At 40.7% G+C, this 13,983-nt stretch overlaps 1 protein-coding gene across 1 annotated transcript in view; it reads right to left on the reverse strand.

Moving 5' to 3' along the window:
• negr1 (neuronal growth regulator 1) overlaps positions 1-13,983 on the reverse strand; it is a 174,476-nt gene that overhangs the window by 115,974 nt on the left and 44,519 nt on the right. Inside the window, exon 2 of the mRNA XM_085371989.1 lies at positions 4,982-5,220. Within this exon, the coding sequence (XP_085228115.1) occupies positions 4,982-5,220 (239 nt within the window). The remainder of the gene's footprint in view (positions 1-4,981; positions 5,221-13,983) is intronic.

Below are 13,983 nucleotides of genomic sequence, written 5' to 3' on the forward strand. Positions count from 1 at the left end.
CAGATAAGCATAATTGCTCGGTGGATCAACTACTCAAAGACCCAACCATGCACCTGAAATGAGTTGAGACCATTGCATATTTTCATGCAGTAATCCCTTCTTGCTCCAATTTTCCATGTTACTCTTCCATGGTGCACCGTCAAGCAAAGTAAAAACGCCCCAAAAAAATCCAACGCCATGAAATCCTTTTAAGTCAACTGTAACATTTGTGTTGCGGTATTAATAAATGTTGCATGCTTGGACTGAAAAGCTCAGATTAAAGTGTCTGTTTTTTTTTCTTAGCAAGTCTTCCCTTTCATTTCAGCAGATGAAAAAAACAGCATGCTCCCAGAAGCCTCTGCAACATGACAGAGCGGCTCCTCTGCTACATCTCATCTGTAAAGAAATCCCTCTGTTCTCGATGAGTGGGCTTAAGCATGTGTACACAACTACCACACAGTGACAGGTAAGGTTTCCCAGTGCACAGTTTTGACAAAGAAAATGAACTGAAGTACAATATGGTGTAAAATGGCAGAGATGCCAGAAGACCACACATATGCTTTGGGACAGAATGGCTGGCAATGTAATGAACCAAATTTTTTAACAAGCTCTAGCGACCTGTCAAAGACATGCCTATCGGCATTCATCAGCTGGAGGTAGTCATCTGTATTTCAGCATACTTCCTGCCTGCAGCTCCCTCTCAGATACACAGAGCTGTCTGTCCATTTGCCTGATGACTCAACAGATTTAGATACATAACACAATCAAAACGCCATCAAGCTTTACTGAAAGCTGATAGTACATTTAGGGATCTCCATGTTTTACACTTTTTCACATGATTATATCGTCCGCTCATCATCCATCAAGGAAACAGTGACCACATCCCTTCATATAGCGTTCAGATATTTTTGTTTTCTGCTATCACTACCCAGTCTTTGTCCTACACTACAGGTTTAACGAAGCTGCAGGCTCTCTGCTAAACAGCTTCTGTTCAGCCTCGTTATTGTTTATGTGAAATAAAATGCAGTTCTCAGACATCACTGACTTTGATGGTCAACATGTTACATTTGCGAACAACAGTTGCTATTTGTAGGTCAAACTTTTGCCAAATCTTAGCCATTATGTCACATCCATCAGGAATTCTAGCCATTCCAAGACTTATTATGCAGCTGACAGCTGGCACATTAGCTTCGGTTTGATTGTGGCCATATGGCCAGTGGTGAGGAGCTGCCATGACCCACAACACCCCTGGTAAGATTCCCATTACAAACTGTTCTTCGGAAAACCAACGCCTACAAAAACATGACGGTCGTGCAGCTCACATTACTGCCTGCCAAGCAGCTGATTACAGTTTATCACATACATATTCAGAAACATGGTGTACCTGTAAAATGTGGCCCGAGCAGGGAAAGCAACGCTATGTGCGTTCTGTCCATGTGAATATCAGCAAATAAAAGCAGTCTTCACTCTCTTCCCTCCACTCTAGTCAATCCTAGAATTGCTTATAACGGCTGCTCAATGGGGCAAATTCAACAATGTGAACACAATAGGTTAGTGTAAAAAAAGTATGAGATTTTCTTATTATAACCTCCAGACAAAGGTGCTTTCATTATAACCTTTTGACCAGCAATTAGCCCTAACTTATAGGGATGTGTTGACCTTTTCTCTCCTGGTACCTAACCCCAAGCAGTCTTACTAATACCAGTGCCCATTTGCACCCCCCCATTAAAAATTTGCATTACACATCTTACTGCATGGATCTCATTGAAATTCCAGCTCCTAAAAGTTCAACATAAGAAGCACAATCATTCTGTATTACTGAGCTTACAGATATAATACAATTTCAAGCTTCTGTGTGCCTTTTCAAAATGACTTTTCCTAAAAAAAAAAACTGCAGAAAATGTACTTTTCAGAAAAAGTTTGATGCGTCAACCTTTAATAAAGGCAACTGAATGCCAACCTACACAGGAAGGGACATGCAGAACAGTGTTTCGTGCCCCATCTTACTGATATGTGATCTACTTTATAAAATCAGTATTCAAGGCCAGTTTGAGGAATCTCTTTAAAGTGAACAGACACATTTCTAGAAGTAAATTCATCATTCGCTGAGAGGAAGCGAACGCCTGTGTGCTTGTGTTGGTGTGTGCGTGCGTCTGGGGGTGTATGCTTTCACTTGAGGAAACGCTAACAAGACTCAAGACTGCTGATGGACACATTGGCAGAGGCGGGATTTGCCCCTGTGACCTTTCAGCTATAGCACAGTGGCTATAACTGCAGAGGCGCTGCGGTGCTCTGAGGAGTTGACAAGTGCTGATAGAACTCTGCATTTATATTAAAGGTTTAAGCCTATCTTCATTAACAAACAATAAGTGAGGCTATGGACGCTCAATTTCTTGATGAGAGATTAAAAAGAAATTAGATAAGGTGCATTTGCACTAAAGACTTCTCATGACTCTGAGGGTACCAGCTCACCAGGGAGCTGCCCGGAGAACTACAAACTTTCAGGGCGCTTGTTTTTTTCTGCTTGCATTCGCACAGCCAATTATATTGACCTGTTTTTGCTTGCTGTTGTCATCTTTGTGAATGGTGGCACGCCCCACTCTGTGATGTTGTTTTAGCTTGCCGTGCACTCTTTAGTTTTAATTACCTGAGGCACACGCCGCAGCTGTAGTGGCTGGTGTGGAGACCCGCGTGTACGAGTAGGTCAGATTTACCACCTTTTAATTGATAGATGAGTGAAGCTCAAAGATTCCCAGATTATAGACAGGAAGCTGCTACAACGGCTTGAAAAGATGAGACTTTCTGGAGAAAACGCTTCAACTTCTTCTGTTTTACATCAGCACTGATTCAGCACACATAACATCCATCATTAAGAAGAAGACTGCAGGGAGTCAAGCGCCAGCATGAACAGTTATGGGGCTGTGATGTGGTCACAGTTGACGCAGGTAACAACAAACAGGAAGGTGACGACAGCAGAATCGGAAAGGCCGAGTTTCAACCAGAAAAGTTTTTCAGCAAAGTGACGACAACCGGCCCAAGAAGGAGGTTACACACTAAATCTAATCTGTAGCTCTATGCACTATCTATCCACCTGCTGTAACTTTATTATGCTAACCTGCACAGACGGATCAGCAGAGCTGTGTCGGTGCAGCTCCACAAAGTCAGTGCGATCTTTCACTTTCTTCTAATCCTGTCTCCGTTTGAGATTTACTGATGCCAAATATATCACGCTGACAGAAAAAATCTCATATTTTTCACGTGTTCTTATATGTAAGAATAAAACCTGGACTTCACTGTTGATTTCAGTTTTTGCCTCCAACTTTCACTCAGATAGCTGATGTTTACCTGCAATTTTGTCTGCAGGTTTGCCAGAAAGTTACAATCAACTAAAAGATTTTTCTATGAAACGTTGTACTTTGTGGACTGACACGAAAATGGATGGGGTGGAGTCCGTCCTCCAAAATAGGACCTATAAAAAAGTACCAGGAGTATAGCATTTAAATTCTGTGACCCTTTAAAACCGACAGGATTGTTAGGATTGTTAACCAAAGGCCATTTTTGAACGGCAGTACAGTGAATGCGCTCTCATCAGCAGCCAAACAAGCACAATTGTTCAAACACCACTTTGTACCTTCGAAACCAACCTTAGTTGCCGCTCTACGCCCACACAGTTTAATATTTGCACACTACAGGCAGCAGATTAAGAAATTTGGGGAAACAGACTGTTTTAAAAGCGCGCTGCTTTCATGTTGTGCTGCTTGTTGAACAGGGACGGACACCTGAGAAGGTAAACAGTGATTTGTTTTGACTACTCTTCTTATCCCCGGCGAAAAGTGCTACCTCACAGGATAGCAGTTTACAGAAGCGCCGTCCGTGCTGTTTGCGAATTAATGTGACTCTTTTTTTTTCTTTTCCAAACCCTAGTGCTCTTGTACCAGTTTAACGTGGATAAAGGCGAAACAAATACTTTCAATTACGGCTCACAACAAACAAATCAAACTGCAGGTAGGATCACATGCCTGAAAAGAATTTTCATAAGCTCTCTCCATATGTCACAACAGAGACGCCAGCTGGAGAGCTATTTCCACTTGCACATTTCACATATCACTGCTCAAACTTCAGTGCTCCTGACCCTCACCTCTTCTATTAATACTGTGCTGCTTGTGCGGAGGTGTGCAACATTATGTTTTCATAAATTAATCCTTACCTTGGCTAGGCTTAAAGCAGAATGAGAATAATTTGTTGTGCATTTTCAATTAATCTGATACCTGCCGAGGGGTGTGTGTGTGTGAATGTAGGCCAGGAGACAATGTTGTGAAATAAATATTAGGATTAAGAGAGAGACATTTTTTAATGAAATCTTCACATCAGCCTAGAAAAGAAACATAACACGGGTGGGCCCATTAAAATCCCTAAAAAAATGCACGCTGCCCGAGATAAAGCCCAATGCAGACAACCTCTAAAAAGCTCAGTGCCAGCACATTTGTGTCGAAAACTAAAATTCACAACATTATCGTCTGCTAAGCAATGCATAGTGCATATATAGCATATCAGCAAGTGCAGGATGTAGTTAAAAGTTATCAGAATTGGATCTCTTTTTGTTTTGCCTGCTGCGACAAAATCCAGAGAGGCCTGATTAAAGCTACTTTGCCTCCAGTAATTTAAACCAACCGGCTTTTTGCTGCATGGCCTGCGGGCATACAATGTACCTTAAAATGTCGGTTTCCCGTCACCGAAGCAATTTCTCAAGCCTTTGCCTTTGTGAGCAAGACATAAGGTGTTAGATCAGAAAAAGGCACAGGACGGAAGCTGCAGCTCGCTTTTTGTGATGCTTGAAAACTCTGCGCCTACGATTTAAACAACCAAAATTGAACTGCAGATATGTGCAGACAACTGAAACACGTGCATGCTTGGAAATGGAACAATGTAAGTTATGATAATCACCAACATATACATATGCTACACACAGACAAAGTAAAGAACACGCATGGCCTGCACGCACCTTTTACAATGAGGTTGAGGAGCTTTGGCCGTGGGTTACGCTCACTCTGAATCGAGCATGTGTAAAGGCCATCATCAGTTACATCCACTTTCTGTATCTGAAGGCTGTACTCATGTTTGTCTCCAACACTGGACACTATGGACACACGTGGATCCACAGACCACTTGTCATTCCCTGCGAATATGATGCTTGAGCGGTTCAGCCAGGCTCCTTTAGAGATCCCATCCAACAAGTAGCACCTGGATCAACAAAAAAAGACACATTTAGATTTACTTGGAAAAACACATCCGTCTCATCATCTTTGCTGAAGAATGTCTTTGACTTATTAGCAATGTCTAGAAAATGTCACCTTTCTTGACAAATATTACTGTCTTCCTATTTAGAAGACACCTCCTGCTGTTTATTATTTTTTTAACTCAGAAAACAGGTGAAATCTTTAATGTGCCAAAAAGCGAGTCTCACAAAATACAGAAATCTCATCAACTTGACAAAGTGATTTAACATGTAAGAAGTTCAAGGTTGCTTTGAGATTTGATTTGTTTTGAGACTAAATTATCCCAAAGCCATCAGAATAACAAAGACTGCGCTGTTGTTGACACTCTAAACAAGTTCAAAGTGAAATTCTTTGTCACATTTTCAGTGGCATTTTAACAGTTAAGTGTTAATAGGCATCTTTATACTTAAGCAGTTGACTGACTGAAGGTGCGTCTGACTTAATTTAAGGCAAACTGATGAGTTTTATGACAAAAAGACACAAACTACAGCAGTCAGAAAAGAAACACTTGGAACTGTACTCCAAACAGAGTCCGAGCAGATTGTGAGTGCCTGTTGCCCTAACACACGCCCATGTGCGAAGAGCAGCACTGTTGACAGTCTAGAGATTCAAACCTTCAACCTCTGCATCACCAGGTAAGGTTACTTACTGACTGCAATGGGGAGACATGGTTGTCAACACACCTTGCCAGAAACTTAGACAATGACATAGCGTGTGCCAAACTGAGATATGTTTGTGTCTTTGAAGGCAGGAATCTTAAAGTATTCAAAATGGGAAACAGGGATGGGCAAAATTATAGGATGATATTTCAAGGAAATTAGATGTTTCTGGTATTTCTGACAGTATAGAAAAGAAAATAGTGAACGATGCTTTATCAGTGATTGCAACATGCAGGAAGCGGCATCTTTTACAGCAAGTAAAATAAAGGGCATTTCCTTCCTTCTTTTCCAATCAGTTACTGTTAATGAAAACTACCTAATTTGAAGTGTGAATCTGCTGCTACAGGGTGCCAGCAAGGGCAGCCTTGTGGTGGTATATTAATGTGTGTCTTAAAGTGTCATATTTAGATATCATTGCCATAGCAACACCTTGTGTTTGCAGAACAGCGAGACAAGCCCAGGCATGTCTGCCAGCAAGAGCCACATATTACGTCTCAAATGACGATTTAGTAGCTAAAAGGAAGTTACTTGAACAACGGTGATTTGAAAAATGTGCAAGAAAACTGCTCCTGCAGTCGATTCTGTTCCACGACTTGAGACAAACACACAACATCGTGCACAATCAGGCAACAAAGAGATACTAGCAGCTGGTGATGTGCGACCCAAATGTAAACAATGAACTGAACCAAGCATCGCTGGAGCACTTGATAGCAGCGCTCCAGGAAGAGAAAACGGTGAATGGAAATTACTGGCACGGTTACTTTAAGCAGCTGGTTCAAACGTTTGACCCAAGATAAAACAGTTTAGGTCAAATATATTTTTCAATATTATTATGTGATAATATCCTGAAGAGTTCAAAGATTAAGTTATTCTTAAATGCTAATTGTTCAATAATATTTAGGCTACTTTGGTCCACACGTTTGATTTAGGCTGTCACTGGAATTATTACTGTGCCACTGATATTGCATATCATGCTGTTGGTGGTGTTACTTTATTTCAACAGATTCACCAAATTATTGTAATTATTGTATTAATATTGTAGGAACCCAGGTAGTGTCTTTCCTGGAAAAACTGGGATATTGCATGTTGGGTTGAGCTTTTTAACCAGTAACCAGTTAATCAGTAATTTCTGTTCACCATCTGATCTTCCTGTCATACAGAGCACATCTAGCAAGTGCTCCAGCCATGCTCATTTAAGTCATTTGTTTACTTCTGGCAAATCACCAGATGCTAGAATCACTTCCTTTGTACTGGTTGTACTCGACAGTCTGTACACCAGCCTTCAAAAAGCACAATGCCTTGTTGGAGGTAAAAGTAAAAGGAGGTTAAAGTAGCTCTCTTTTTAATACATATGTGTGTGTGTGTGTGTGTGTGTGTGTTTATTGTTTGTTTAGGTTCATTAAGTTATTCTAGCTCATTTGTTATTGTATTACCCTTGTGTTAAGTCTCCCTTGCCCTTCATGTGTTTATGTCTGTGTGTCTTATGTTGTCAAGTTCATGTTGTCATTTCTGTCATCTTCCCCTGTACTCAGTCTCCCTGGTTCGTGCGCCTACCCGTTATGTGTCATGTCTGTGTGGCTCTTGTTGTCTAGTTCGTTTCATGTCTATGTCTCCGTGTTTCCTGTTTTATTTTGAAAGAGTCTGTTCTTTGTTCACTGCATTTAATTTACTCTCCCCTGTGTTGTCATTGTTTCATTCTAGTCAGTTGTGTGCCCATGTGTCTCCACTTCCCCATATCACCTCATGTGTGTATTTGGTCCTCAGCCTTGCTGTGTTCAGTGTCGCGTCGTCTGTGTTCTCACCCACCATGTTTGTATTCATAGTTCTCTGTGGCATCATAATGCCAGTTTCCCAGTTTAGTTATAGTTTAGTTTCGTCACTGTGCTTCTGCCTTGTTTGACCCACATGTCATCAGCCAAAATAAAGGCTCGCTTTTCGTTTGAACTCAGTTTCGTGTCTGCACCTGAGTCCTCCACACACTCTCCACTCGGTCTGCCACTGCGGATCGTGACACATATATACATATATGAAAACATTATATATGCTCAAGTTTCATAGTGTTAGATTTTATTATACAGTAGTGTCTGTGTTTGCAGCACTAACTGAAAACTGCATCGACAAACCATGGCCAGTCATTTTTGGCAGTTTTCAGTGGATCACTTTGAAATATTGGAGGGAGCAGTGGAACAAGAAAGAGCTCCCACAGTGTGCATTTGATGTAGAGTGCAGGTACACGACCACCACCACCACCACCTTCTTAGATAGGTAACCAACTTCCACTCTCGTTGAGCCCTGCTGTTTATAGACTCATGCTATGTGCAGCATAAGATCACATCACGGTCCCACCCAGAGTGGAAAAGGCCAGCTATTGCCTGATTTTCTTTTCCAATTACAACACCGTAGTTTGTGTTCCTGCCTCCTGTATTGTGTGATCTGCAGTTTTAAGCCTCATGTACAGCTAGCAGAAGGAACTACAGGTACAGCTGAATCAACAAGGACTGAAATATTTTAAACACTGAAAACGAGGCAACTGGAACACAACAAAAATAAATTAGTATTACTTTTTCTGTTCAATGTTGCAATTTAGATTATTTAACATGATTAGTTATAAAAGCATACACCGTCATCTCTGATCAAAACTGGCACAACATCAACCTTAAACAGACAGGTACTCAGGTTGGTTCCATGTAGAACAGAGATCTAGCCACACGTCTCTTGCAAAGTGAGAAATATCAATCAAATTATTCTGAAAGAATTAAATGCATGTGTCTTCATTCTTTGTAACTAATTTGCTAAATGATTGCAAACAGAGAACCATTAACCCCTTATTCATGTACACAGATTATTATTACCAGAGAATGTTTTTTCACATGTAAACGACACTTTAAAGCTGGTAAGGTTTAAGCCTATCTGCATTAATTCTCTATCATTTTTTCCATTGTGAAATGAACGTGTTGGGCTGTTACATCCACTGTAACGCCATAAGCCTTCCCCTGATGTCAGGATCATAAACCCTGTGATGCCGCTGTTTTTGTCTGAAGTTGGTTACCTCAGCAGGATGAGAAATGAACCCCAGAGAAAGAGATCGTGAATTTGAGTCAGGGGTGAAAGTGGGCTGGAACAATCTGTAACGGCGTTCTGGCACCTTCAATTAACAAGCATTTAAATCTGATAGGCAGGTTAATGTTTATGTCGATGAGTTCATTTTTTGTGTCCTGTAGTCTGGAGTTACTCCAGTGACAGCAAGGAGATACTTTCTCAATAATAAGAAAATAATCATATCCCACAGGACTGCCCATTTTTTCCTCTCATGCATGTGAGCTGGTGTAGATGTAAATGCAGTTGGTCGCAGTACTTCAGGATTTAGCTGGACGAGAAGCATAAACAGAATAAAGTTCTTTGAAGTTACAGATAATATAAAATGCAAATAAATGTTCTTTATTTCCCAGGGAGAGGAAAAGAAAGTTTATAAGTGACACTGTCAGAGACTGAGAAAGATGTAAGAAACACAGGAAAGGGAATGGAGGTAAAGACTTCTCGGCACATGAAATCTGATAAAGTGGAAATTTAAACCTTTCATGTAATGTCCTCATTCCTTTTAGAGCTTTTAAATCAGATACTTGAGCTATAAATTATGTGCGGATTAAATTGCGCTTTTCCATAGTACAAGTATACTAATTTTGTGTTATTCAAAGGTTGCATGAAAATGCCAGGCAGTTTAGTGTTGGTTACACTGCTTAGTTTGTAGTAATGTGGTGAATAACGTCTCCACCATAGGCTGGACTGGTACAGAGCACCCTGTTCATGGTAAATGGTAGGTTAGGTCAAACGTAGACAATCAAATATATATAATAAATCATTATTATTTAGGGCAATGATCATGACACCCAATTCTACTTTTTATATGCCCGTTATAGTGTCTAAGGATTGGAAATCAGCCATGTAGCTCATGAATCATCTGCTTATATCTTATTGAACTGTGAAAGTGAAAGTGCTAAACCTGTGAAAAGCAGTGAATACAGGAGTAGCAGCACAGGTCACAGCCTGTACACAAAGAAACATCTATATCACAAAAGAAGCAAATATTTGACTTATTTCTAAGTAATTCACTTCTTCATACTACACCGCTACACCCGACCTTGGGGGTCCCCACCTGCACAATCCCAGTTTAACCCCTACGTGTTTCACTCTTCCTAGAACATCTAAGCATGAACCAGCAATGTTCAGTAAGTAATAAATACAGCTGGGAATATTTTTCAACCATAACAAGACATTGACCAAAGACCACCAGCTGATGTTTATTTAACGCTGAAATTATATGTTGGATACAGTTTCTGAATTTAAAAAACTTTTTAGGGACTTTTTAATCTTTTGGTTGGGGACACTGTGGGGCGTTTGCTGGTACCGAGTGGGGCAAAGGAACAGTGTCACATTCCTCAGAGACCTGCTTGTATCTTGTTGGCAGCAATGATTTCTAAACAGATATAATTCCAGACAAGTGTTCACAGTCCTTCCATGGGATGACTTTCAAAAACCTCGGGACTTCCTCTAGTTAGATCTTGTTCACTAAAGGCTCTCTTTCAGTCTTCTTGGCTATCTGAATTATTGTTTTTGTTTTTAATAACTGGACGTGAAAATTGTAACATTTAAAATAAATATGATTACAACTTAAACATACAAGGTATAGTCCTCCACAGACGATGATGCAACCTTCAGTTTACTCAACGTGGTTTATAAGAGCATGCTCCGATGCCTGAGAGACCAGCACCAACACAGGTTATGTTTAGCTTCAGTAAAGGTTACAACATGGGGATAAGCACTCTCACAAGCCCAGTGCTGACTGTAGTTAAGAAATCGCATCATATTCTGTAACGAATACTGTAATAATGAGCAGGAAAAGAGGCAATCAAGTTTGGCTCTTTAGCCGTTGTCAACATGCCACGCAGACTGCCAGCACCAGTAGTAAACCCACCGAGGAAATCAGTTTGGCACTAACCACAAAGCTCTTTACTCCCTATGCCAAAAAAGTGTCTGTCAGGAAAGCGGGTAGAGGACAATGGTTTCGTCCACGCTGGTTCTCCCCTTAGAGAAAGCATTGCTGCATTGTGACAAATAAGTGGCAAACAATGTGAGAGTGGGTAAAATTAAATAAGCACAAGAGAGAAGTGCAGATCCTGTGGAGAGCCCACACAGACCTGTCAGTTAGTTAGCCCATTGACCACCTGAGCCACGGTGTTCCTTGCCCTCAGGCAAGATTTACTGAAGGAGCCTCAAGGCAGGTTTCACTCCGTTTCTGAGGTTTTTTTGCTTTTCAACAAAATAAGAATTCACTTGTACACTAGATTTTAGAGATGTGCTGATTATTTAATGTGCTGTATTCACATAATGGCAGATTTGTGGGCTTCAAGTGGCAAATTCATTACTCGGATTGACCGTGGTCGATACTAAATCGCATTACGGTGACATAAAGCCAATTTTTAATGTATTTTCAGCTGAGAGAAGTGTTGGGAGGCTTGATGCCTACATGTATGATCACAGCCCTTCAGTGACTTATAATTTAACACACTTTGGCGGGACTAGTAGGAGTGTTCAATGAACCTGTGTGCAGCCCACTAATGTGGACTACTTGTCAACAACTTCCAAGACTTTCATCATTATATTCTTGTAAAACAGGGTCGCCATAGAAAACATAGTCTCCAGTGTAGCTGCTATTGATTTTTATGTTTTCTCACCTAAAATTGTCCTTTCAGAATCACTCACGCTGGCTTCATAGGTGGCTGTTAAAAAAGTCTCCTCTTCAGAAGAGATCAGAAGCTCTGGTCAGCTTTGTATAGATGCCAGTTACAATGCACTTTAACAGTGACAGGCTTTTAAGGCTTGAAAAATTATCAAAAGGTCTCAAAACACTGCTGCAGCACAGGCTTCGTCTAGCTGTATAAACCACTTATACTGCTATCCATTGGTACCATAAGACATGCATTTCTTTGTTGTGGTCATATAAACTGCTGATATGGTTGTTGTTCTGCTGTTTTTGAAGAGGAAACTAACTTTTAACAACCACCTTTCAAGCATAGGTTTCGGGGGAAACCTTTACTTTAACAAAGCCACGCAGCTAAAACTATGGCCTGCGGACACATATAACAGAGCCAGGATCTCTACAAGGAGTTTTGATATTATTTCTTCTTCATCTTGATGACCCAGGCCTCGATGTTCTTGCACTGGTTTTTCCAGTTTGCTTATCACCGTTGAGTGCCTTTGCACTCTTTCTGCAGAAATCATTATTGTTATCTCGCTGTCATCTTTCACCACAGAGCTAAAGCGATGCCCGTATTTGTTCATCTGCTCACAAAGCAGTGTGTCAAAACAGGCCATTTTACATTAGCACATTGTCTCGGGTGGGTGGGAGGATGTTTAGTGTGGCTGCTTCCTTTGTTGCTGCTGACTGAAGTAGGAGCTACAAGGGAACTGATCACAGGTCTGGCATGAGACATCTCGGTGTGGCAGATTCAGGCTGCTGTTGGGCCAAGTCATTTTTGCTGCCTGTGATATCGAGCAATTTGATGGAGCGTAGACCTCGGGCAGATCAGTAGTGTAAAACCATTACATATAGATGACATATATATATATACAACATTGTGATAAATTGTGGTGGTAAATGCCCCTGACACACCAACAAACTCAAATCTGCAGTCCTGCTTCTAGACGCTTTAGCTGCTTGGAGAGGGGACAGAAGCATTTTTGCCTGCAATGTATTTCTTTTAATTCTGCTATTTTAAAGTAATCCCACATTATTCAATGAAACCCACATGGAAATTTTCGATTAAAAGTAACAAGATATTTCACGTACCAAAGACCTTGGATATTAAATGTAAATTATTGCAAGGCCATGCCATTGGGCGTGTCTTTTGTTTCTGCCACATTTCCCAAATTCATCTGCTAGTAGGCTCCACAGTGTAGTCGTTTACGCATTTGCCTAACAAGCAAAAAGAGCCCCAGTTTGATCCCGGGAGGAGACAAATCCCTTTGGGGTTGTGTTACAGAGGACATCGGGCGTAAAAAATCTGCTAAATCAAATATGAGGCGCTACCTGCTGCGGCGACCCCTCGTGAATGAGAGAGCAGCCAAAAGTCGTTTTTTCTCGCCCCACCCCCCAGTTCATCTGCTCACCCAGGCATAGCAGCACAAAACTAACACCTAAGGTGAGCTTTGTTTTCATTAGGCTGCCTTTATTCTAGAAGCCTCCCCAGGTAGCAGTCTGCCCATGGCTTATACAAAGCGCAGGTAATTATTTCACAGACATCAGAACTTCCGGTCTGATGCAGCTCTGACAACACAAATATATGCTAATTGATATTTCTGTTTATCCCCGTTTCTGACGAATGAGCGCACAGGAACCTGGCCCATTACAAGATGTGTGGGTTTTTTAAACATATATTGGATTTCAGAAAAGAATTCAATTCAAACCCCGGTGATTGTGCATAATGTGGAGAAAGGAAAGTGATGAGCTGGTGTTTGAGCAGCACCTCACATGAATGGGGAATGATGACAAATCATTAATTACAGTATGGAAGCTGGAAAGATGAGGCTGATTTTAATCCATTTAGCCAAACTCATTCATGTTCTTTGATTAGATATCATAATTAACACTGGGGCATCACTGCGACCCAGATTCTTTTTGCTCTATACAAATGTTTGCTAGATCTTCAACTGTAAATATTCTCCTTGGCGCCAACTCCACACATCTCGCCTCATAAACATATTTCACTGTTTCACAATTTTTTTCCCCTCCAGTTTGGCAAAGGAAATAAATGCGTTTCTGGATGTGTTCCTTTGCAGATTTTTTTAGATGTAAAAGTTAAGTAAGACTAAAGACAAACGATGTCTGCATTTTAAGAAATGGAAACGTTTTTATTTTATCTGAAATGAAGACAACAGCACGACATGTTGTGCAGATTTTAGTCAGAAATTATTGTTATTATTATTTTTCCTTTATCCACCATTGAAATTGAACCTGAGGACCAATTATGAAGATTGGGTTTTGTTATTATTACTATTATGTAGTTGTTTAA

Source organism: Diplotaxodon limnothrissa, linkage group LG15 (assembly GCF_057381915.1).
Source record: "Diplotaxodon limnothrissa isolate DT_005_m linkage group LG15, D_limnothrissa_male_GT1.1, whole genome shotgun sequence".
In the NCBI taxonomy this organism is placed as follows: domain Eukaryota; kingdom Metazoa; phylum Chordata; class Actinopteri; order Cichliformes; family Cichlidae; genus Diplotaxodon; species Diplotaxodon limnothrissa.